The sequence below is a fragment of the Castor canadensis genome, chromosome 2 (genome assembly GCF_047511655.1).
Source record: "Castor canadensis chromosome 2, mCasCan1.hap1v2, whole genome shotgun sequence".
Taxonomy (NCBI): domain Eukaryota; kingdom Metazoa; phylum Chordata; class Mammalia; order Rodentia; family Castoridae; genus Castor; species Castor canadensis.
Window position 1 is genome coordinate 186,068,575 of NC_133387.1, and position 26,761 is coordinate 186,095,335.

General features: G+C 38.6%; 1 protein-coding gene across 6 annotated transcripts in view; it reads left to right on the forward strand.

Moving 5' to 3' along the window:
* Window positions 1-26,761, forward strand: part of Cadm1 (cell adhesion molecule 1) — a 317,257-nt gene that overhangs the window by 263,438 nt on the left and 27,058 nt on the right. For 3 of the 6 annotated variants that reach the window (XM_074066681.1, XM_074066682.1, XM_074066685.1), the window contains exons 5-8: window positions 179-337; window positions 11,387-11,486; window positions 14,996-15,168; window positions 19,715-19,795. In XM_074066681.1, coding sequence (XP_073922782.1) covers window positions 179-337; window positions 11,387-11,486; window positions 14,996-15,168; window positions 19,715-19,795 — 513 coding nt within the window. The remainder of the gene's footprint in view (window positions 1-178; window positions 338-11,386; window positions 11,487-14,995; window positions 15,169-19,714; window positions 19,796-26,761) is intronic. The other 3 variants (XM_074066683.1, XM_074066686.1, XM_074066687.1) reach the window with 1 other exon arrangement.

The following is a 26,761-nucleotide window of genomic DNA, read 5'->3' on the forward strand; positions in this document are numbered from 1 at the left end:
AAGTAGGAAATTAAGGGAAATAGTAATTTTACCAGCTATCTATCCACAGATTGTCCTTATCCAATCACTTTCGTTATATTTGTGAAAATACAATGCTGGAGTAGGGCAAGAGGGTAGAGGATCCAAAAGCAGAGTGACGGAAATTAACTGGCTACTTGATCCATTTTCTCTCCTGCAGGCAAATCGGAGGTGGAAGAGTGGTCAGACATGTACACTGTGACCAGTCAGCTGATGCTGAAGGTGCACAAGGAGGACGATGGTGTCCCGGTGATCTGTCAGGTGGAACACCCTGCAGTCACTGGAAACCTGCAGACCCAGAGATATCTAGAAGTGCAGTGTGAGTACCCTAGCATCTTATTCTGAGGGCACAGCTTGGCAGTTGCTTAAAAGCTCTTCAGAAACTATTCACTGATGCATACATACGTTTTGTATCGTGGAGACAGACTTTCTTTCTGTTGTCTTGGTAGAAAAATAATCAAAGGATTATTTTACTAAAATTTTGCTGTATTACAAAGTGCCGATGAGGATGTGAGAATACTACATTTAACCCAAATGCAAAAATAAAATTATTTCAATCCAATTTGCTTTAACGTATGACTTAAAATTGATTTCTTTGAGGACAGACTGTCATTGTTCCTGTGCCAACTACAAAATCTAGGGTAAATTCCCTCTCCCTCTTCATTCTCATCAAAAGCACTGGATTTTTTATATGAGGCATTTTGTTCTAAATTGAGCATTCTCTTCAATTTTACCTTAAATCATAGCAATGAGTTGAAAGTCAAGCTCTTTGGGACCAGCGCCACATCTTGATGGCTTCATCAATAAAAGCTACGCTGTAGTGAGCAAGGCTGTCTCCTCACTGTGCACTGTAGACTAAATATGTTTTCTTCATCTTTTCCTCTAGACCCTTCTGTTCCAAAAAAAAAATTAGTATCTAAGCAAAACCAGTCTTGTGCCAGGGTTATGGCCAAGTTGCCAGCTTCTCACTTTTCATCAAAAGGCTTCTGCAACTTGGCCTCTGAAAACTTCCAGGTGATATTTAAATATGTGTAGTGAAAACAACACAAGAGTGAGTACAATAGCACTGATTGGGGATTTCATGAAGGAAAAGCATTAACCTCTGTGTCTCCTAGTATTAGTATCCTAGGATAACTGTTACAAATTACAGTACCACAAACTTCATGTCTTAAAACAAGAGTTTCCTCACAGTTCTAGAGGCTAAAAGACCAAAATCAAAGTCTCAGTTGGACCACATTCCCACCAAAGGCCTTAGGGAAGGATCCCTCCTTGCCTCTTCCAGGGAAAGGGCTCCAGGAGTTCCATGGTATATGGCTTCATAATTCCATTCTCTGTCTTTATGCGGCCCTTTCCTCTTCTCTATATGTCTTTTGTAAGGATACTTGTCATCAGATAAGGGTCCATACTTATATTCCAGAATGGGCTCATCTTGAGACATTAATTATATGTACAAAGACCCTTTTTCCAAATTAGGCCATGTTCACAGGTTGCAGGGGTTAGAATATTTCTTTGGAGGCCATCATTCAACCTGATACCATCCTCAGCACTTATTTAAAGTGCTTGAATGAAAAAGGAAGTGGGAAAGTTATAAAATGTTGCTTGTAAGAGACCATGCATTCCAACCTTCCCTTATCCTGTGAGCTTAGCTCAATTTAACATTACATAATACAGGTTTTTCTTGTTAATTCATTTCATCTACTTCATTATATAGCTTCATTATGAGCATCATGCTTATAATTTTCATATCACTAAAACTATTGTGGTGTAATGTCCCTATAATGGGAAAACAGAAATGATCAGATATTATCTAAATTGGCAGATAGTAGATTTCTTGTGACTTTGTTAATATGTAATTCATTTAAGCAAACTTAATATCCATTAACTTTCCTTGTAGGGGCCCATTACCTTTAATAATACATTAGCTCCTTTGTGAGTAGATATTCCCCCAGTTTCCACCCCTAAACTCTTTAAGTAGTTTCCCAGAGTATCTTTTAAATAAAATATAGCCCCACTCACCTACAAAATTATACTCACTGCCAAATGGAAAATGTGTCAAGCGGTGTACCTCCTGTCCACTGGAAACCTCAACAATGACCCTTAGCCTCATTTTCATATTCTGTAGAATCGAGAAATTTGTTCTTCCAATAAAAGGAGTAAGGCTCCATATCTGAATCCATTTAATTTCAGTCTGACAAAGTACTCCTGCCTCCTATCTGTAGGACTTTAATGCATTGCAAAATATGAGGGTGCAGTGATCATTTCATTTTCTTAGTATGGCATTTCTTTGTGAACAACTCTCTGGTTTTTTTATCCAACATAAATGAAAGGAATATCCCTGATATTCCACTTCTTTCGGAATATACATATGAAAAAAATCTTTTTGTATGAAGGAAGGTTAAGAATTAAAAAGCTTTTGACAGGTGCTAGTGTCTCACACCTGTAATCCTAGCTACTCAGGAGACAAGAGATCAGGAAGATGGCTGCTTGAAGCCAGTCCAGGCAAATAGTTCATGAAATTCTATCTTGAAAAAACTTATCATAAAAAAGGCTGGTGGAGTAGCTCAAGGTGTAGGCCCTGAGTACCAACCCCAGTGCCACAAAATAAAAAAATTTAAAAAAAAGAATTACAAAGCTTTATATTAATTGAACTGGAAATTTAGGGTCTAGTTTGAAATCTTAAATAAGACTCTCGATGCTCAAGAAAGTCACCTGACAGTTCAGTCTAAGAAGAGTGCTCCATTCCTAGAGCACGGTTATGAACTCTGTGGCATCAGCCAGGAATTTTTCAAACACAGCTGGAATCTCTGCAACAGTCCCTACCAGCTTGCTTTCCTTGAACACCAGCAGTTCTGCAATATCAAAAGCCTCCTCTCCCCAGTGGCTGTAGCACTTAGTCATTGGGCCCTACAGTCTACCAGTCCTTGGGCAGTGGTGCTACTGGCTGAATTCCATGCCCTCATAGCAGTCCTCGATCTGCACATAAGCATCACTATGTCTTGATGGCTGTGAGAAAGAAGAGGTTCCTGCGGCATGAGATTCTTGGAATCAGGAATCAGGAGACCATCTGCATGGATGTTGTACAATGTGGATACCCTGTGAGGAGTAATATTATACCTGTATTGTTAAATTGACCCAGATCCCTAAAGTCAGCACTTCTTAACCTTTCTTGAATCATTAACCCCTGTAAAAAAATTCTTTGACGGCTATAGACCTGGAAAAGGTGGATAAAATCACATATTCACCATATTTTGCCGAGAATCTAAGGAGTTTTTCCTAGCGTTGTCCTATCTTCAATTATTTGAAAGCCACTTTATAAAACCCATTTTCTTTAGTCCATCTTGTTGCTTTAACCTAACCAAGACTTGCATAATAATAGCTGAAAATTATAAATATTATTCGTTAGGCCTACATGTCTAATAAACATTTTTTAAAGTTTTTTTAATATCCTTTACTTTGCCATCTACAAATATTTCTTACACTATCAATGATAAGCATTATCATTGAGAAATACTGAGCTCCTCCACAGAACTCACTTTCTACTCTCAGTGAATAAGACAACCTCAAGAGCGAATCTAACCAGGTGTGAGTGCTGTTAAGTATCCTCAGTTGGTTTTTCCCTGGCCCATTTTGAACAATGAAAATTTATGGAAACAGCTCTCTAACTCATCTAAGATAAATGAATATTAACCAGAATATGAGCAGGGTTAAATGACAGATGGTAGAATTCTGTTTAAGTTATATCTTTTTTTAAAAAATGTTAAAAGGAAATGAAATAGTGGCAATTTGTATTGTATACCATTGATAATCCTATTGAAGTATGGAAAGGGGAGGAGGGTAAAAAGAAAGGAAGGAGTAAGTACATGTTTTCTGAAGATGGAGTGCCTCTGTGGTGCATAGATGACAAGGCTTCAGCCGCAACTTGGAATTGCTTTTGTCTTGTGAATTCAAGCCCTAATTAATTGAACCAGTATTTTGCAGTGTTTGTTTGTTAGTACCCTTATTTGTGGTACCAGGAAATATTGTTGTGCCCAATTATGTGAAAAATCAGCCAGATGTGTATGCTGTCATAGCTTTAATAATCCTTAAGTTTTGGTGAGTACAGATATTAATTGTGTAGTATGCATTGAAGTGATTAACATCAATGTAATTTATCATCTGGAGATTTCTGAACATAAATAAATGAGTTGTTTTGTTCAGCAAGGTGTTGACCTCTTCAGAATCAGTGAATTAAAGTTCCCCCCACCTTCTTTTTTATTATAAATATGAAAGGCACCACAATCAGCCAAGTGTTCAGTTATTTGATTTTCTGGGGCATTAGCCGCTCTTGTTTGTGACATTTCCCTGTTGGGTGCTCGTTTGCAAGCTCATTAATAAGGTTTTCTCATAGGAACGTTGGTGAGAATGAAGAACTTACAGTAGGGCTCTTACTTTGCTAGCTTTCATTCTGAGACCCAGCAAGGGTACAGCAGCAGCACACAGCTAAATGTTTAAATCAGAAAATAATTACGTTCACAAGCTGAAACTCAAAGCTCTGTTTTCTTAGATGTTATGTAGAGAACAGTTTTGCTTTTTAATGTTCAAGCTATATGACCCTAAAATCTTTCTATGCGTTTTTTTCTTGCAAATGTCTACATAGGTAGTGTTACTCAGATTTACAACACGGTTGATTATAGCAGTGCGTGATTCAATTGTAGCACGGTTAGTAGTGCATCAGATCTGAGGGGACGCACTCTTCAAATAAAAGCCTGTTTAAACTAGAACAGTTCACTGTCTGTGCGCTAAAAGAAAACTGTCTAAATAGCATCCAGGTGGCAACACATAGAGACATAAGCTAGGAATTCAAAGGGAAGCTGTGACCCTCATTGTGAAATTGAGATTGCTGTTCAGCCTCACTCTGGACGGAAGGGAATGTGAGCTCTGGAATTACTGCTGTGTGTTTTTGATTTCACCCATCATAGCCTTGCTCTTTAAAATGTTTTGCAAAAAAAAAAGAAAAAAAATTCTTATTTTGTAAGGATTTATGCACATGCATATTTGTAAAAAAGAAAAAAAAATTAACAGATGAGTTTTGAAAGGGAGAGTGAAAACAAAGCCTCTAGAAATGGGTGTTTGAATACCTTCTCTGCTCTGATTATCATCTGACAGTTAATCGTGTATGTGGGCATCGTTTTCAAAATGAGTTTTATTGACTGGATGTAGCCAAGTATTTTATAAATCCGTATTCCTGTTCATCCAAGGTCCAGAGAAGGGTAGATTTTTTTCCCTTCATTCCCTCAACTGAGGGGAAAACTGGGCACTGAGGAGATGATCAAAACTTGTTCTTTATCTGTGACAAAATAAGTTTCTCTGGTATTGATAGTGCCCTGTGGTGAAGAAGGAAGAAAAACCTGGAAATTGGAAAATCTTTCCTGTTTGGAGTAGAGGATAAGAGCTTCCAAGAGCAGCTCCTCTGTTATATCCTCTTCCCCCATCAATTCTGTTCCCAGGTTGGATTCTTCAAAGTGTAGTGGCTGGTGTTTTCAGATTGGGCCTGTTTCCATCTGATCTCAAATCTCCTTTTTAACAGAATCTGCTCTTTCCACTTTGCTTTTTATTATTTCTTTTAAAGGAATGAGTTAAGTTTCATGGAGGCTATTTCAGTATTTATTATTCCTCATCAGAAATAATCAAGGCATGGAGATCCCCTGGTTGAAGCTAATTTTCTAACTTGTCCTTTTTTTTGTTTTGTTGTTGTTGTTGTTGTTGTTAACACAGGGCAATGGCAGTTCCAAGTTCTTGTGTTCTTGGTGCTATAGACTGTTGGTGATACATTCTGCAGCACCAACAGGGGCACAAGCCTGAGTAATCAGTATTCAAAATACAAATCGTGAGTGGTGGGCAGATACTTTTCAAGAAGGACTTGACTGGCCCTTAAGGGAAAGCCTTTGCTTTCTGCAGACATACCCTACAAAAAGAACCCACTTCTATAAAAACCCTCTTCCCACTTCCCACTGACCTAATACATCGAATACATAGTGAAACTCATTTCTAATATACAACATGTACGCCCTTTGTTTATTGGTTTTGAACTCAAGGTCATAGTTTGATTCTGTGGAAGGTTAAATGATTGTGAAACCGTTTAAAAATCTGAGAAGAATATTCAAGCAACATCTTTTGTGATCTCCCTTATGATGCCACTTTGAGGTACATCAGAAATGGAAAATGAGCACATAATGAAATGAAAGTGCGTAATCAAGGATGTCTGGGCTGAACCTCAAATCTAGGGAGCTGGCTTGACCTTCCAAAAGAAGAACATAGAGAATTTGTTATTTTGTGCTGAGGACTATGATGGATTCATGTTCTGTTTGTTTGTTTGTTTGTTTATCAGTAGTAGAGCTAGGAACAGAGACCATGCCCAGTATTTCTCTGCTTTGTCATTCATTCACTCCTCCATTCACTCCTTACACAGGCACATTTTGAATTCCTACTGTGTGCCAATCACAGGCACTGTTTTAGTTACCATGAATTTAAAAAACAAACCGAAAACCTTCCTTCTTCCAAAAGTAATGATCTTGAGCAGTATTTCTTTGCCTAATGCTTGCTTCTAAATTCTGAAGATTTCTTCAAAGATATGGGAGAGTGCTCTGTGAGTATGGACCCTATTTAAAAACCATTGACAGCATAACTTCCTGCCAAAACAGTGCAGAATAAAATTTGATTCTGTTGGGTGAGCAGTAATTTTAATACCCACAAAAGGACTTGCAAGTTTCAGCAAGAGGAAATGGCATTCTACTGTGCCAATGGGGCACATGCTGTTTGGTGCCACCTCACTCCCACAGAGTTGACTTGTCCCCCTCTTAATAGTCATCCCTTCTCAAGAAGTGCAGTTTTAAGTGTCATGATTCATACAACATGTGTAACATCAGGGTGTCCTTGACCTTGAAAACAAGCAAAATAAGCAGCAAGGAAAACTAGTCATGATCATCTTATGACAACAGAAAGCAAGATGTTCTCTTTCACTTCTCTAAGAGCTCCATGTGGCCCTGGTTTCTAACCAAGCCCAATTGCCGGACATTGCCATCCTTCCTTAAAAAGCTGTCTTTTCCCCACAATTTAGACAGCCACATTGTAAAGATCGATTCTTGCTCTGAGCTCATACAGCTTCTGTGATGCACCAAACCTCAGGGTACCCTTTTTTTGCATTGTCGCTCTACCCCAACCTGCAGTAATCCTCCATGATTGGCAATGAGTACATAGGGCTGACCAGACCCTCTCCCAGCCATTCCAGTAGTGTCTGTGCTCCTGCTGCCATGAATTCCCTGATAGGACTTGAAGCAATTAGCCTTTAATTCCTGTACTCCCTGTGTTCCTGAAGATTGCACGAAAGCTAAGGGGCATGGAGACCCTGGGTCCCATTGTCAGTTGCAAGAATACATTTGCACTCAAGCCCTTGGGCCTGGTTTTAGTCAGCATGTTGAGGACCAGTTGATGCCATCATTCCCTGAATCAGAAGTTCTTGGGAAGAGAGTGAAGGTGACAGGTACCCCTTGGATAATAAGTCTCCTGCTAAGATATCAGGACATTTTTTCCTTCCGTAGCAATTCTACTCTTTGGGAAAGGGTGACATCCCAGTCAAAAGAAAACTGCAAAGTATCTTTTTTTTGTTTTTGTTTTTTAATAAAAAAAATTTTCAAACATCTGGTATGTTAGTGTTGGGCTCCAGAGAAGAGACTGTCTTTTCATTTACATAGAAAATTGAAATACAGTTTACAGAATCTTGAGTTTCATCTTCTGAAAAGATCATAGAATGTGGTGCAAGGTCAGAGTGGCATGAAATCAATTGTAATCTGCCAGCAAGCCATTCGAACCTCTTTAAGAGTTTCCTTTTATATTTTTCCCCTTATAGAGAGAGTGAAGTGCATTTAAAGAAAGTCTAATCAAATCAGAATGTCTTTCTAATATTATTTTTTAATTGGTTGCTACTGTAGTGTGACCTAAAACCTTGTAGTATTTAACTCTCTGTGCAACTTTGACTAATGAACAAATTTTGTCTGCTGTAGCAGCCTTGCTAAGTGTCTTTTATAGGGTTCAAAAAAATCACAGCATTTTATGAAAACCTCAAATCCTTCAACCTAATTGATTGGATGTTGCTGATGCCATCTCTCTAACTGTAATGTTCCTTAAGTGCACAGACCTAACTATTTTTCTTATTTTTATATAGCAGTTCCATTTTATAATGACATTAAGCCACTCTGAGCAGTACATTTCTGGACAGTTATTGCACTTGGGTAAAAGTGTTGTCTGGCTTTTACCCTTGTGCCTTACAACACCAACCGAGGCATAAAATGATCCCCCAGAAAATGTACTAGGCTTTACCTCATTACTTAAAAATAAATCTTGGAGTCTGATTCTGTTTCAGAAAAGATTTGGTGGGTTATAACATTTGATTTATGAACATAATTAAAATATAGATGATGAGCTCTGGGCTATTCAGTCAGCCATCTGGATTGTTCAATATTTTGACTTACATTGTAGTCAGGGTCTTCTTCCTGGGAAACTTAACATCCCTGAATTGTAGAGGTATCAGTGGAATCCCGGTGTTTCTGTTCCGCTTATTGATAATACATTCTTTTAGGATGAAGGAAGGAGAACAGAATTTGTTTTGAAGTTTCTCATCACCCCAGGGATAGATCTCAGCACATGAACCTTCTGCTTGATTCATAGGGTGAGGAGACAGCTCAGAAGCCCATGATCAGATAATCTGACCATAAATACTGCATTGTCAATGGAGGAGACATTTTTCTATATAATGCAAGAGAGATTAATGTTTACTTTCTCACCCAACCATTAAGGTAACTGTGGCAGCTATAGCCACATATACATGGTAGATGTTCCTCAAGAAACCAAAAGAGTAAATTGGGAAAATGAGTTATCAAAACCAAAAGTGTATTTTCTGTGACTTAATGTATGATTTTTCAATATAAGCTCCAGGTATATCAAGCCCTTAGCCTGTTCTTCCTGATTCATGTGTATAATTGACAACTGGTAAACAGCTTATCAGGAACATAAAAAAGCATTTAACTAAAACAATCTCATTGGTTCCGAAGAGGCAAGGTGGATTAGATTTTTCGACACTCTCTTTATTATTAATGGAAGTTGCTCATGTAAAACCCTTAGTGCACTGTGCTGAAAAATACACCCTTTCTGTTTGCTTGTAAATTACACAAAGGGGAGGGGAGACTAACAGAAACTTTCCACACAGGCCAGCAAGCTTTCCAGATTCTCCTTAATTAATGGGCCTAAGTCAGCAGTGCATGAAAGATGTAGCCCTTTTGTGGCTCACAGATTAACCTATAAGCAAATGTTACATCCCAGCCCAAATTTAGGGCTCTAAATTTAGCCTTGCCCAAAATGGTTTGTGGGTAAGAATGATAGAAATCCTCTAAAAAGAACCCCATAATGTTCTTTGGTTTCTTCATGTGAATTACTATGCAGCAGATCTTTCATAATCTGTGTACTGTGTTATAACCTCCCATTAATTTTTGTGTATCTTTTTAAAATAGATTTCACCAACACCCTGTGTATGTGGAGGAGGGGTTTACATCATCAAAAGTAATAGACATAAGGGTAAATAGCCTAAGATGGGGTCTATAGTTCTAAAACAGGGTGCCCAGGAGCTCTTGCTTCAACCCCACAGCCAGTGCTGGTTTAAGGTCATCCTGTTGAATATTTCTACCTTTCTTTTAAAGCTCCATCAGTTGTCAGTATCTGGAAACCACCTTGCCAGTTTGCTTTTAAATATTTCCTTAGCCACTAAGTCCACCAACAGAACTGTGTTACTTTCAGGATCAGCTGGAGCTTTGGGGCTTGTCAACTTTATGTTCTCTGGCAAGTGACATAGCTTCTCAGAAAACAGAACTGATACCGTGTGCAGTGTGCACTGGTGGGTGTTCAAGAGGGCTCTCTTAAAAGGACTTGAATGCCATGCATTTTTTGGAGACATTAGAGAAAACTCTGAGAGGAACAAGACTATAAAAATGCATCTGGCAGCATCCATCCCTGGAGAGGACTTCCTTGTGCAGGTTACATAGCTGTGTGCAAGATGAGATTGGTTGAGCCTGACCATATTTCTGTCTCTCTTATTCCATAGGAAGAATATTAATGAGCTCACTACAGCTTGTAAAGGCCAAGGGGCTGTTTAGGTGGTGTGATTGTCTGAGAAAGTAAAACTATGGTAATTGTTTTGACCTTTCAGCCAGTTGATGTCTTGCCCTCTCACACTTACTACTCTTGGGTACATTTCCAAAAATACACATTTACACAGAGCCCCAGAATTAAGTGAGGAAACTGATTTAGGGATTAGTAGCTTAGGAAACAAAATACTCCTAATTCTATTCAGGTTTTATTTCTAAATGTATTTAAATGTCTACCCATGTTAATTCCAACTTTTTCCATTTCCCTCCCTGCACCCTGAGCCTCCCATCATTCATCTCTAATATCCTAACCTCCACCCACACACGAGCACAGTTTTAAGCAGCTAGTGGAAATAAGAATTCTTACATTATTTCTTAAGTACTTCATTGCATTAGGAAGCTATATGTGGCTTTAATTATGGACAGCCATTGGGAAAGGTAGCTTTGAATCAGAAATCCAGCCCAGTATGCATTTCATAGTACTGTTGTTGAGTACATAGTCTCTCATTGAGTTAGCTCTATGATAGAGTAGCTACTACATTCTGTGGGTACCAGAGTTTAAAACAGACTTTATTCCCCTACCAGTAATAGTTCCTGTGACAGTAGGCTCTGAATAAATGTCAGTTTCCTTTCTTCTTCTATGTTTATGCCAAGATGTGAGTTTCACTTGGGGGTCACCCACGCCTCCTACTTCTTTTGAAAGCCATTTGAATGGAATTCAGAAATTCTGCCTTTCCCATTTGAAAATAAGAGCACAGAAGAGGCAAACTTATTAATATGCAGTGTCACAACATATTGTCACATAGTAATATATGATATATGATAAAATATATCAATTCTGAGCACCACAAATATCTGTGGCTTCACCTCAGCATGAAGGCAAATGAGTTTCCTTTAGCTTGAGTGAGTTTGGAGATAAACTTCAATGTAACAAAGTGTATTTCACAGGAAATGTTTGATGTAGCACAATTGGCTTATGAATCTCTTATCTATTCATGGTTCACTCCTTAGAGTTATTAGTCAATTTAATTTGAGCAAATGCCGGGATTACTAACTAATTAGAAGGATGTTACTGAAGACATAGGGATGGGGAGAGAGAAAATGCTGGTAGTGTGGGGTTTGTGGCAGCGTGCAAGTTTGAGTTTACCTGATGATATCATTTGCTAAACATTGTACTTTGTGTTGTTGTCACACAGATAAGCCTCAAGTGCATATTCAGATGACTTATCCTCTACAAGGCCTAACCCGTGAAGGGGACGCGCTTGAGTTAACATGTGAAGCCATCGGGAAGCCCCAGTAAGTTCTGAAGGCCAAGGTTGGCAGAGGGTCATGAGCAGTAAATGTCATAACACAAAGATGTGCATTCACAGCTTGTTGGCCTGTCACCTGTCTCCTTCTGTAGGAGTGATGGAAAATTTTTCAGAAAATAAGAATATTCAAAGAGGGGGAGTAAATATCAATGGTTCTTAATGGTGAGGATTGGGAGAGAAATTAAATGCCAGCTAAGATTGAAATCTCAGCTAATTCTATTTTATTATCATCAATATGATTGTCAGGACTATTTTCTCCCACACAGGAAAAATAATCCTAATAAAATTTTAGCATGTCCACAATGTAACGATACATCTGCTACCTGCCGTATTAACGTCTAAGCTGGAAGGATGGTTTCCTGACTGGAATAAAGCCACTACATTTAGGGCCAGCAGTAGGCAAACATATTTGCCCTTTATTTTGTATCTCATTCTTTCAAAGAAAAATGTCATACTTAACTCGGAGAAATATTTTTGTTACTGAGGAAAGGTTCAGGAACTTTCCTCAAGGAGGATGTGTATGTCACTGCATAAAAAAAATGGAAGAACCAACTAAGACTCTCATGTTATTGAAATAAATATAAAGGAGCTACTTTATTTACCCCTGTGAAATGATCTAAAGTGAATCAGAAGAACTACATTTGTCACCACTAACATGGGGAGAAAAAAAACATTAGTGCTTGTCTCTTCAGGTATTTCTCAGTTTGGAGGGGATAATTTTTCATCTTCCTCTTAAAGATTATTTTTTAACTGTTTCTTAGGGAAAGAAAAAAACAATCTGTGGAATCACGAAATGGAAGAACAGATCACACTGGGATTTAGGGCACTCAAACTTTTAGTGGTACCCAACAAAAGCCAGCATTGAGCTCCCTCTGCTGTCCCGTGGTATGATTCTTTTTTCCTCACAGAGTTTTGCTAACTAACATCATCACAGTTTTCACATAAATAGCTGAGAGCATCTTAATGAAGCTTCCCACAAAGTCCTTGGAAAGAATTTTCCCCAGAATAGCTAAGGAATGACCTATGCCAATAGCCCAGAGAGCCAAAAAGGAATCTGGCTGCACTCAGTTCTCCACACTTCCCTCCACCCCTCCCTTTTTTTTGTGGTACTGGAGTTTTTGTGCTTTGGGCTTGAGCCACACACCTAACCCTTTCTTGTTTTTTGCTTTTTTTTTTTTTTTTGGTTGTTTCTCAGCTAGGATCTCATACTCTTGCCCCAAGCTGGCTACTGATCCTCCTACTCAATTTTCCATGAGCCACCCAACCTCGCTTGTTTTTGAGGTAGGGTCTCCCTAACTTTTTGCCCCTGCTGGCCTTAAACCACAATCCTTGTGTCTCTGCCTCCTGCTAGAACTGTAGGCCTGAGCCACCATGCCCAGCCCAGCCTCTACCTGCCCTGTTTTCTTGCTTGCCTCTCAGTGGGCTGGAATGTGCTTCCCTCTGTCTAACCATTTAGAGCCTTAACGATGACTAGGAGGTGGCTTTAGTTTTCTTTTGCTTTTCTTCGGCTGTTCCCAAGTTATTTGATTCCGAATGTTTTAAAATTTGACATAACATTCTTTTTCTCTTTTGAGCACTGCAAAAAGATTCAGCACTTTCTTTTTGTAAACTGTTTGATTTATGCCCTAATTAGCAGCTTCCCTTACTTCCAAAACAATCCAGTAAAGGGGAAAAAAAAATTCTCAGAAGCATCTTACCACTTGCAATACCTATATTCAGCCACATTAACCACATTTACAGTCTATGGCTTGCTAACCTATATTTTGTTTCTGTATTTTTTTTTTCCTCCTGAAGAAGGTACTGTGTTCAATTGAATGTGCCACAGGAACAGTAAATTACATGTTTTCTTCAAGACATTTATGCCAGAGAGGGTATTTGTTTGTTCCTCTCAAATAGGAACGGGTATATGGTTGTATGAGCAAGCACACATTACTCTTCTGCTATCCCTCCTAGCATATTACCTACTTATTTTCTCAAGAAATTGCATACAATAAAAATGGTGATTTAACTTGCCATTAAATGTCATGAATATTCTCAGCTCTTCCCCCACCGATTGTTTCAGCTGTCAACCAGCAGGATGTTAGGTCTGATAGCCAGGCAGGACCATTTGCCATTGCCTACAAGGAGGACATATGCAATACTAATTTTTAAATAATTTACTGGGTTGTGATGACAAACTCATGTGTAATTAAAGTAAAATCGTAACTTCATATCCCATTTGAAAATTTCAGTGCTACACGACAGGGCTAACTTGAGTCTTCTTTCATCATTAAGCATTGGTCTCTTGTCATGTCACTGTTCCTAAAGGTAGCAGTAGGAACTGAAAGGAAGTTACTTCTGGGCTCTAACCTGTTATCCTTCCTTAGAAATAAAACTTTGGGGATAGAGATGTAGCTGGGGGTGCAGTAGAGCATTTGCCTACCATGCACGGGGCTTTCCATTCAATTCCTAGCCCTGCATGCACAAGCATATATACACACAAAAAAGTTTTCAGACACATTCTTAGATGTGACCTCAGTTTCATAGGAGGTTGAAGGAGATGCCTTGAAGAACAGAAGTTTCAAATTCAGTGGGTTTGAAAGATACTTGGTATGTGTGCATTTTTGTCTCCAGAACATCTTATGAAATTTGCTTTTTCCTAGTGGATATGTTAATATATTTTAAATCACTAAAACAAACTTGTTTCTGATGATCAAGTTTCCTTAGGACCTGAGGAATCTATGTGGAGATGTGCTTGGGGGTTATTAGCTTGAGCCCCTATCTTCAGCCTGGAGGACTTCAGGCATTCTCATGGAAAAAGGTCTAGCAATGCCTGGACCTAGGAGAACAAGTAAAGAAAGGCAGTTGGTGGCCAAGGAATAGATAGATGAGGTAGATTAGGCCATCACAGTTGCACCGTGGGTGGGGAGAGAAAGTGATTGCATTTTTCCAGAATCAGAGGTAGTTTTTCAAAAAGCAGAGGCCAAAGCAAAATGTTATTTAGATGGAAAAGCCTATTCTTTTTAGTGAAACTCAAAAGCCATTTAAATATCACAATTGGCTTATAAGCAAGCGAACCTCTTAATGTGTTTATAGCATCAGCTTAATGCATGTATCACTAGCCAAGAACTTGGGATTTTTTCTAATTAATGAGATGATTAACAATGGGTGAGCTCTGTCCTGCCTGAATTGGTATGAAACCACATAAAACATGGCAAAAAAGTAGGACACATTGCTTTATTTGTTGACTTACTAAAAATGAATTGGAAATAATAAGACTCCAGCCTATAGTTTGTTTTTCAACACCTGATCATATTTTTTTAATAAAATGTATTCCAAACAGATTCTTAGAGACTTCGTGTTTATAATTCTGTGGACTTAAAATATCTCTAAATAGATTCTCTTTAATTGTATCACCCTGCGTGTGATTAACTTAATGCATGGGTGAGAAGTTAGATGTGGATACCTTAGTGGGAAATAATAATGTGACTTCTTGTTCTCCCCCTTCCTCTTCAGGCCTGTGATGGTAACTTGGGTGAGAGTCGATGATGAAATGCCTCAACACGCCGTATTGTCTGGGCCCAACCTGTTCATCAATAACCTAAACAAAACAGATAATGGTACATACCGCTGTGAGGCTTCCAACATAGTGGGGAAAGCTCATTCGGATTATATGCTGTATGTATACGGTACGTGAGAAGATAAACCCCTTCTTCTGACTCAGCCACATGTAGCTGCTGCTTGCAAGTTGGAAACCAGTTGGTTTCCTTGAAGAAGCCTGGCCTGAGGTAGATCCCCGTGTCTCCACCTGGGTCAACAGTGTCTGTTCTTCCCTCCTTCTAATCACAAGGGTGTCCCACAAAATCATAATCTCTGGTCATAGTTTCTGAGTAGGAAAGCTGTCCTCAAATACAGGCCTTGGAGATTATGTTAGAAGTAATGACTAAAAAATTCAGCCTTACCAATTAGTGGCTTTCAGCTCTGAAAGTTTATTCCCAGTGGTACTTTCCTGTGATGATGGGGCTAACCTTTCTACTGTTTTGATGAGCAGAGCTCCCCTATTTTCAGCATGAACCTATTAAATTCCAGAAGATGGTACAAGTCAGAATATTCAGAACAAATGCGAGGTTCTTGATAGCTCACATAGGTCTACTTACCACACTGCTACCAACACAAATGCTAAATTTCAGAAATACATCTTATTTTCCTTATCAACATCTTTCTATAGCATTATTAAAGCATGTCATGAATTTTATTCTTTCGTTGTCAAATATTTACTGAGCATCTACTATGTGCCAGGCATTTCCCATTTATATCTTATTGTTGATTTTGTGTATGGTGAATATTCTGTATTTTACTGGGAGTGCACTCCCTCTGTAATCTTATACTATCAGATTGCATCTCTTCTGTCCAATTGAAGTCTCTTAGTTTTATCCCAAGAAAAATTCATGAACTGATCTCACACATCAAAATTCCAGTGTTAGAAAAATTTGAATATGGGGGGGTTTCTGTCTACATGTTAGCAGTGTAAATAATACAAGTATGAGTATATATATATATATATGCAGAGATACCTATAAATTATGCATCTGGACTATTTATACTATAGTGTGTTAGAACCTGAGCACTTTCCTTATGAAGAGAATAGGAGTGGCAATCTTCTTAATCAAATAGAAGCATTCCTTATACTTACCTACATGAATATTAAAATATAATCCTTAGTCTATACCTGAGGAGGTTTTTCCCTTAGTGTAATACAAAATTAAAAGTTCATGACAAATCACCATATTTGTAGACTTCTGTTATAGATTCTCTTTGCACACCGCCAGTGTTGTTGGTGGTGATCCACACATAGTAACATTAATTCTCCCAGGTAATTAAGGCAATCCACGGGAAGGGAATGGCTCTGCCATGCAGGTGAGAAGCAGGCACAGCATGTCGTGTTTTCAACTGGAGATACACAAAGCCCCCTCTCTTCCTTGCATTGTTCAGTGGGGATAGGAGATAAATTTCTCTCCTTGCTTTTGCATGTGCCCCTTTCACCCCAGACTCTGAGCCTGGTGGGAGTCTTCTGCATTGTTGGTGCCCAGGTTTATGGACTTACAGTCTAGCTCTTTTCACAAAGCACAGATTGTAAACAACATTGACAAGTTTCCACCAGTCTGTAATACGCTTGTCTGATTCAGAAGACTTCAGGTATCTGGATAAACAAATTTTATTATAGCTACTGTTCCTGTATCTGAAGATAAGACACATTTTGAGGGCTTGATGGGCAGACATATTTGAAAAATTGGGGATACTAGCTTATAGCTAGCCTTTGTTAAGTGTTCGCTTCGTTCTTTGCCCTGTGGTGACAATTTTATATACCTGCTCTCATCTAATCTCTACCATAACACCATAGGGTAAGCATTATTGTCAGCCCATCTTACAAATTATAAAATGAAGCTTAGAAAGATTGTACTACTTTGCCCAAGTTCACAAGGTTACCAGGTATGTCTTAAGACCACAGTACTATGATTCCCAAGTCCACAATGAAGTTTGTCCTTCTTTGTAAGTCTTCTTCTTCTCACTGCTTTCCAGTAGAACAGTCCCCTCCAACAAAAGATTGTCCTTTTGGAATTTACCCTCTGAGCCACAGTGCATTATTTGAAAACAAGAAATGTAGGGCACACCTAATTAGGCAAACACATCTGTATATGTGTGTATCCCTAACCCAAGATAGTCCACCTATCACTGTGTAGGGATTTGATAAATGTGCAATATATTACCTGCCTCTCTTGATCTGTGCTAGTAGCAATATTTGGAATGACAGGCTAGAAAACCAGCCTGAGGTATCACTAGTTGATGAATAAAGTATCCTCGCAATTGCTTTCCAAAGCTAATTTATTGTACTACTGCAGCAATTTTTGGAGCACTTTATGAACTGAAAGTTGATATGCTTCTAAAATGTTTAATTCTCTGGAAGTAACTTCCAGAGATTAGCTCCAACTCTGTATTTCTTTTCTTTTTCTTTTATTGATTGATTGGTGCTGGGGGTTGAACCCAGGGCCTTGCACATGCTCCAGAAACTCTTTACCACTCAACTACATCCCCAGCACTCTATATTTCTTAAATAGTGACCTTCTGTTGCTCTTATGCCTAGAAATGATCTAAGCATGGAGGTTTTGCCAATGAATGGACTCTAGTTCATTCAGTTACTTGAGCCAGATGTGAAGGACAACAGTTGCCCCAACAGTGATGAAGATAATTACAGGAGTGTGGTTTTGACAAGATGAGAGGAATTGGTGACCTCTCTCTGAAGTCCATGCCCTTGTTAGTCTTGTCTTCCTGTTGGTTCATCATCATACTTTCAAATCACATTGACATCCATTTTTACTGTATTGTAGACATCACACTCTTTGTTTCAACACATGTAGAAATAGGTACAGTAATAGCATTATAGTATATCTAAAGGAATTCTTCCAGGTACATGTTCCTTTTCAGTGATAATATTATGATTGAAGCAAACAGAAAAGGCCACATTGACTTCCCCGTACTAGGCAGAAGACACCCTTTGGACATAGGTTAGTTGTGTAGTGGAAGGAGCAGAATGTCTTGGGTGCTAGGCTCAGGGGTCAGTGCGCTTGAGTCATCTCTCTGCTGTAGCATCTGCAGCAGTTGTGGGAGCGTCCAAATGAATTGCCGGGTCACAAAATGCTTTCCCACCTGTGACCTCTGTAAAAAGTGCCAAGTAGCAAGATTGAATATAATGCCAAAAGGATAATATGTCTCATCCTATTCTTTTTTAAAAGGTAATTTTAAATTACTAACTTAATCATTTCTGTTTCTTAGAGGAGAATGAGGTTTTTCTTTAATGGAATCCTTTTTGGGCTCCTGTGAGGATGCCTTAAACAATAGTTTAGTTTGCTTGTGTCCCCAACTTCAAGGAGCAAAGTCTCTCATAAAATACTCTGTTAATTCTTCCTTATCAAATTCATACAAGCATATTTGCATGAGAGAGGCAGTTTGTGAGGAAAATTAAACCTTAGATTATTGATTTATGGTAGGATTCGTTTTATGCAAACCTTGTAACCAAACACCAAAATAGTGGTTTCATAAACTTCTAGGAAGTTGTGCAAACCCAGTAAAGGTACAGTATATAATTAAAGTTTTGATGTATTAATTAGACAATCCGAGAGCTCAGTTGAAGATAAAAGGACACCAGATGTGTCAGGGAGAAAAAGTTGACGTGCTTTAGATAAAATTTAAAATCAAAAGCCTTCAAATCGTCTTCTGCAGTATTATAGCAGAATGATTGCTTAGTTCAAAGTCTTGCTGACAGTTTAACACATTCAGTTTGATCATTTGGGCTTAGAATTTTTTTTTTTTTGCTCTTTCATATTTGCCCTTCCCGTATCCCCAAATAATTTTTGAGATGATAGAAGCATATACAGTGTATCAAATATCAGACAGAGGGTTCCCCATTGTGCTCCTGGCTTTGAGGGTCAAACTTCAGTTTATATTTAGCTCTCTTGTTTACACGATGGAAATTGTTCTTTCAGTTTTATCATTGTGGTCCACTTAGGTCAAGCTTTTAACATGACCAAAGACAACATATTAATATTTATAAGTTGTAAAATTTATTGACTTCTAAAAAATAAAATCTCAGTAAAATCTCACATGCCTAGAACTTGATATTCAGTGGTGACATTCTCTCTTCTTTGTATTTGTTATGAGCATAGAAGTAGTTCTACTTCCTGCTGGGATGTATTGATAGAGAATAATGAAGTTAGCAGTCATAGACTGCAAGTGTGCAGGGCCACAGTCATCCTTAGCTGATGCGAGCTCTTTAAATGAAGCAGCACCTTCTCCTTCTCTTTTCTCCCATCTGTGAAAGTAGAGTGAAATGACAGCCATTGTACCCTCTTAGCACCAGGGTAATTTAGCCTCACCTTTAGGATCTATCTGGTGGGGTGGGAGTGTCATGTTTAGCTTTTTCCTTACTTCTCTCCTTCATATCTCCTCATCCCTGATTCACTTCATTAATAAGAAGTCTCTTCTTTTCTTAGCTCTTCCCAGTAAGGCTTTAGGGTATGGTTGCAAAACCTAAATCTTTGGGGGAGGCAAAGAACTTTGGGTTTTAAAGGGAAAGCCATCAAACAAACATCTCAATGTCTTCATGCCTATGTTTTGTCATTACTGATCATGGTTGTGTTCAGCATTGTGGGTTTGATTTTCCTTTTTTTTTTTATCCAGATCCCCCCACAACTATCCCTCCTCCCACAACAACCACCACCACCACCACCACCACCACCACCATCCTTACCATCATCACAGGTATGGTACCTTCATTGCCATTGAAAATGTCCTGAATGTATATTGTCTTTCTGGTATGTATAAAAAGGAGCCAAAACTCCCCTTTAAGTCCTTGAGATTTCACTGGAGTTTTGGAACCCCAAGATACTTAATATATTCTTAAATTGAATCTTAAAGACTTCAGAAAACCTTTAACATCCAAGCATTTAACAGTAGGTCAGATATTTTACAGCATATGCATAAGGAATCCTTTTTTAAGTATCACTATTCAAAGCAAAATGCTGGGAGAATGGAAACCTGGCTACTAGAGAACATGCCGATAGTTTCTGCTTAGCCACGGTTGATGAAATGGTAAGTATTGTGGCTTTGGATCATATCCTTGTCTGAATTTCATCTTAATCTGCATGAGGAAAATACACACCCTGAACTTTAGCCTTCCTGTTCAGGCCATGCTGCTGAGTACATAGTCATCCTCCTTGCTTAGAGCACACGTGCTGGCAGTGTGACTCCCTGGGTGGTCACAGGAGGTTAGAGGGAATCAGTGTCTTTTCCATGCTGAGCACTCACGCTCACCACCTCTCTTTCCTGTCCCTAAGCAGGGCCTCCCCTTCCTGGTGTCCACTGGCTCTTACATTGTTTGGTGTTGCTTTTCTGGGAGCCTTGGTGTTTCTTCTGCCTGCCAAGGTGCAGCTTATGACTGCACGACTACATGCAGGATTTCCTTAGAGAAGGCTTTCCCCAACCACTGTTTATAGGTTCCCACCTCAGAAACATGTAGACATTATTCTGAGGTGGCGGGAAGGTCTCTTGGAAAGGCAATTTTTCCACTTCAACCTGTTTGGCAAGACTGCAGTGTCTTGGAACCATGTACCTAGTGTTCCATCCCATCACTGGACCTCTTCATACACTTCTCCCTCTTCATGTTCAACTATTCTTCAGTACCCAAGATATGACAGCTATCCTCCAGGATTACATTGACTTTCTGGAGACATTTTGCGTTTGCACAGGAGTTGGTGAAATAGAAATGACAAAATGCAAGTGCTCAGTGAAAAAAGAGGCCTCATCAGTGGATGAAATATAAATATATAGATTGTCCCATCCCAGTTTTCCTCACCTTTCCAACTATTACAGTGGAACATAGAGAAGCCCTCAGTAAGCCACGAGTGAGGATTTTCCTAAATATTGGTTACAGAACCATCAGTGTGTCTGCTGAATTTAGAATCTTCCAAAAATCCATCAATTGGTTTCTATGTCTAAACTCTAAACCCAGCTTCCTCTAGAGAATTTGCCTCCTAATTCTTGTCTGTGTGTTTCTGCTATAGCTCTTTGTTAGTTCCTGCTGCTTCTTTAGTAAGCTCAGTTTGTCCTCCTCGAATTTTCTACATCATTCATAAGCAGATTGAAGATACTCCTTCCTAATTTAGACTTCCAGAGCAATTTTTCATACTATGAAAAGTACTAGTTAGAAGATAAACTTCTTTTTTCTTATTTTTGGTGGGAGGAAGGAAATGTTGGGAATTGAACCTAGGGCTTTGTGCATGCTAGACAAATACTCTACCAGTGAGCTACATCCCCAGCCCTTTAGGCTTGCACTCTTGTTAGTGGGTTCTATTGTGAAAAGCCCTTTGGACATCAGAATACATAATATCACCTCATTCTGCCTATGTCAACCTTTAAAGACAGCCTGTCAGCAGTCATTTTTGTGTTTGCAGAAGTTGTCCAGGTATGACCCAACCTTTATTACCTCTCATAGTAGAAGGCTCCAGCTAGGTACCTATCCAGGTTTCTATCTTAAGGGAGTCAGGGTCTTATTCACTCTGTGTATAGACACCCCACTTCTCCCTAATTCAGAACAACTGTTTTCATCTGTGGCTGGCCTTCTCACTGGCCTAGGTTCTTTTTTTCTTTTTTTAAGACCTTTAACATTTCCCTGACTCCTCCCACTCACAGATCAGCAGTCACCTTAGTTCTCAGCTCTTAATCCTTCATTCCAAATGAAAGTTAATCTTGGGTCCTCAGACATCTACAATTCATTTTTATCACAGTTCCAACTCCAGAGACTCCATTTAAGAAGAAATTTTGAAAATAAACAATGCTATATTTCTGTCCACGTCAAAGGTACCGTTAATAGAAACTTGTCTTTGCTTCCATCTCTCTGCTGCTGGTCTCCCAGTTCAAGGTAATGTAAGATGATCTCATAGCTGCACTTTAGCCTCTTGATGTTAGCAGTTGAATTCTCCCTACACACCAAATGCATTTGTGGTAATGAATGCCCAGATTCTCACTGGCATACCCAAGAGTAGTTAAACTAAAATTGCTACTAAAACAACATTGTAGAACCTGTTGCCTTAATGGATGTGATCTTAACAGGCTTACAGTGTCTTAACAAGCAGTCTTACATATATTTATCTTGCCCAGAAAGCAAATTTAACATTTGTTCCTTTCTCCAAACAGACTAAAGGTTATGGAGCTGAATGATTCTGTGTCCCATTTTAAAGGTCCAGGCTATCCTGTAGATTTAGATTGGTTCCTAAAAAATCTTCCAGACTGAATCCTGACAAATGGATAGCTAAATTAATTTCCACTTCTCTTCTCTCTTGCACTGTTTGGTACATTACAGCCACCATTAGCCTTAAAAGCTTCAACAGCCAAATCAGAAACAGTAACGTAAAGTCAGAGCTTTAAAAAAGAAAAAAGCCACCAGTCATCTATTTCTTTTCTCCCAGTCAAATGCAATAACTGAAACCCACTCCCCAGATCAGAGTCCATTACCAGGAAAATGTACAAATGCAATTGAGAAATATTTCTTAAACTCCAAAGGTCAGAGGTGATTTCTGATTTCTCTGAAAGGAAGTGTTCCAGTGAAATCTTCTATCTCCCATAACCAGGGTAATCAAATTGTTCCCCTTGTTTGGGAGGTAGACTCTCATTCTGTTCCAAGTCACCTGACTCCCTCAAAACATTTTAAAGCTTTGGCCTGGAGACCCTTGAAAGAGGAGAATTGTAAGTCCCACCCATTATCCACTCAAAATCATAGGTCTGGGTGGGAGGAACAGAGTGGTCTCTGAGTCCTGTCTACCCTGCTCTAAGCAGGTCTGGTAACATCTGTGTGAGCACACATCTAAGGGTAGCCCTGTCTAGGGAGAAGTTTTTGTAGTATATAAAGTACTGAAAGAAATATTCTGTCAGTTTGCCATATCAGCATAGTGGTGGCTTTACAACTAGTAAGCCATTAATAGCTTTACACTCCCTTTCAAATAAAAACAAGTTGAGGAAAGAATTGGATGGATAGCCATTCAGAGCCTTGTGTTTTGCCACAAGAGTCAATGGTGTCTACTATTATCTTTCATGTCCATTGATGTTCGGGCTATATATTCCTGTTCAGCTCTTGATTTTGCAAGTTCCCACTCTTTTCTTTTCTCTTCTTCTTTTTTTTTTTCCATATCATGTTGTCCATGTGGTTTCATTCATGAAAATATATGCTGTAATCTGGGAGAGCAGCAAACCAGAATTGTTTAAATTGTTTTTAACTTTTTTCTAGTCAGTCAAGTTTGTGTATTAAGTGTACATAAAATTACCTCTCTCTCTCTTTCTCTCTCTCTCTCTCTCTCTCTCTCTCTCTCTCTCTCTCTCAAGCTTCTTTCTGTAATCATCTTAAAATATATTCTTGCTTCTCTGTAATGAATTCAGATATTGTATTGTTCCTGTTTGGTTGGGTCCCGAGTTAGATGCTTGATGAGGAATGCCACAGAAAGGACTCAGCACTCAGTAGTAAACACCCTTAGCAGCTTAAATATAAAATTCAGGCTAGGAGGAGTTCAGTCTATAGGTCATACTATATAGGTGACTGCCATAAATTTAAAAATTTAAACTACCTAAGAATAAGAAGTGAATAGCTATAGGGCCAAATTCTGAAACACATTAAAAAATCCTTTCATAAGAATGAAGTAAATCATTTCTAAATGAGTTTTTCTCTTTTTAAACTATATATTCAATTAAATATTTTGTGACTCTTAGAAAACAAAATAGTAAGGTTTTTTCTTATTGGCATCAAAGCCCTCAAAAACAAATATACCTTGGAGGAAATGATTCTTAGCCCCAAAACCACATTATTATTTTGGCTTTTACAGTCTGATATCATAAGCTTTTTTCCTATAAATATGGATTGGATCACATAAGCAAAGAAGGTGGGTTCAGCCCTTAACTTTCAGTTATATTTGTAGAATATACCAGAGTAGGGAAACTCAATACCATAGCATATGCTTGCAGTGTCAAGTTCAAAGGAAAGCAGTGCACCTGTGCTTGATACTGAATCTATGGCATGATAGCTAAATTATAGTAGAGATTTGCTCTGCATAGAGCTCTCTATTCTCCAAAGTCTCAGTCCAGTAATTCCTACTCTGTGCTGTTATTTGCATGGTGCAAGGGATATAAGCTGGTCTGCTTTTAGGCATACATTCAAAAAATATTGAACACCCATAATATGTGCATAAAAAAGATTCTGTGAAACCCTTAATGTATGGTTCAGAGACTAGGTTATGCCCATGGGAACGCAGAAGGAGTGGCTGTGCAGTTGGAATGATCCAGTGGCACAGGCAGCAGGTGCCACATCATATTTAGGAAAAAGTCCCAGGAGTGGTCTGTACTATCAGCGAGTGACCAGAACGTGCATTAGAAGGGATGGCGCTCTGGAAGTTAAGCATAGGTGTCCACAATCAGTGCAAGCATCTTGTCTTCCGTGTGTGTGCTGTGTGTTGATGTTCCAGATAGAGGGACGCCTTTGTGCTAGAATCTTTTCCAAATTGCCTTTTTCCTGACATTGACATCTACTCCACTAAAACTGATTTTCATTCAGCACGCGTTGAGTTACTGTATGCTGGTACACCCAGTGATAAGAATATTGTTAGGGCACGAGCAAATATTCATGATCCACCATTTTCATGATGAGTCACCTTTTCAACATTTTACCCCTAAAGGTACATTCCATTTTTTATGCTGTCTTGTCTACATTTTTATTTTGCTAATTATTGTAAACCTGTTACAAAGTAGCATCATACCCAACCAATTTTGACCCGTATTGGTTTAGGAAGGAATGAAAGAAATGAGAATACAAGTTTTGAAAGTCATCAAAATCCACATTTTTTTTAAGCAGAATGAGAGGGGAAAAGGGAAGTGATATTTTTTTCTAATACTTCTATCATAATTTTGTGCTTTTTATTCAAAAAATAATCCTGGAAATAAATACATGACCTGTTTCCATGCTAAAGGTTTACCATCAATGCAAATGAATAATAATATCACCAATACAGGTTGTTCTAGATTAGAAAGTGATACTTGGAGCTACTTTGGAGGATGAAGGGCCCAGGCCTCCAGTATCAATGCAAGATGACTTTTAACTAGACTTGTGCAGTCTCTTCTTTCCTACCTTGGCACCCTCCCTGCAATACTGTCTTCTCCTCCCCTAGTCTGTGTCCTCCCCCTCAGTCCCTCCTTCTCCAGTGTTGAAACACAACATGCTATAGGAATTGTTTTCCTTGTTAAATGAAACCACTATACAGATTCCTATTATTTTGTAGAACATCTGTTTTGCAAATGAAAAGATCTCAGGGGCACAGCAGCACAAAGTGAACAATTCTGAAGAAGCGTTTAACAAAACTTGAAATTGCTTAACCAAAAAAAAAAAAAAAAAAATCAACTCCCCTTCCTGCTGTTCTGTGGCACACAACCTCTTCACTCAAAGGGAAGTTGACATTAAAAAGAGAGATTTCTTCAGGCTCTCTGGTTAGGGCCTGTTAGCTTTAAGCTCTGTTCCTATCTATCTATATAGATGGCAAGGAAGTTAACAGGGAAACCAATAGAAAATAAATTTCAAAGTTTAATTTTCCAGCATTTATTTTTGCTTTCAATAGATTTCAACTAAGTAGGGGGAAAAAAAGAAAAAGAAAAACAGGTATCTAATATATATTGGCCAGCACAGCACACTATGAAATAAAATTGCCAGGGGAATTCCTTTGCTTGCCCCGGTGTCTAGATTTAAAGCACCTCCATAACACAAACAGAAGGGGAATTCAATTAAGAAAACCCATTGGCTCCATATTGACTTTAGTTAAGAAAATAAACTGAGAGAAAGTGTATTAAAATATGTCTGGACTACTTACTATGCTCTCATTTAAGCTTATGACAATCAGAATGGGAGAACTGAAATTCTTCACAATTAGAGCCCTGCTTCCAAATAGATTGGGTTCTCTGCGTTATCCCACTGTGCATTTTTTTTAATGTACACCCTGTTCTCACACACTCTCAAATGCAGCCTGTGCATTGTATAGCAGGAGCACCACAGATCAACTGGGGAAGAAAAAGTATTTAAGGTTGTGAATTTAATTTTGTTCTCGGATTTTCATTTTCATTTATGGCACCCGTTGTGTTTGAGACCACAGACTAATTTATGGGTTAGTTTTAAAGCCCCAGTCTGTCACACTCAGTGAACAATTCTAAGTGGAGAGAGTCCATATGAAAGGATTAGAATGCGCCACAGTGGAGCTTACACACGACTGTTTCAACTAAATATTGCCCAGCTGCCTCTCATACAGTAATTTATTTTATTTTATTTTTTGCTACTTGGTTAAATGGTTAGTGTGTCTACTCTCACACATTGTCAGTGCTTTTTCATTTTATAAATACCTTATGCTACAACTTGAATATATGTGGTGTTTCATTTACTGAAGACAGGGTTGCTTCAACTGTTTGTAAGGCTAGGAAACTTAAAAGATAATACAATATTTAACAAAATGTGCATCTTTCAAATAACAATACAGGACTCTTCCTTGAATACCTTATTTGATTATACTCATAAAACAGCTAGAGAGTGACTATTAAGGCCTTACACACTTACTGAGTTCATGAGCATAGGAGATTGGTTTTTTGTTGTTGTTTTTGACCATATAAAATAAATGGACAATAAATTTGCCCTCATTGCAGCTAAAATTA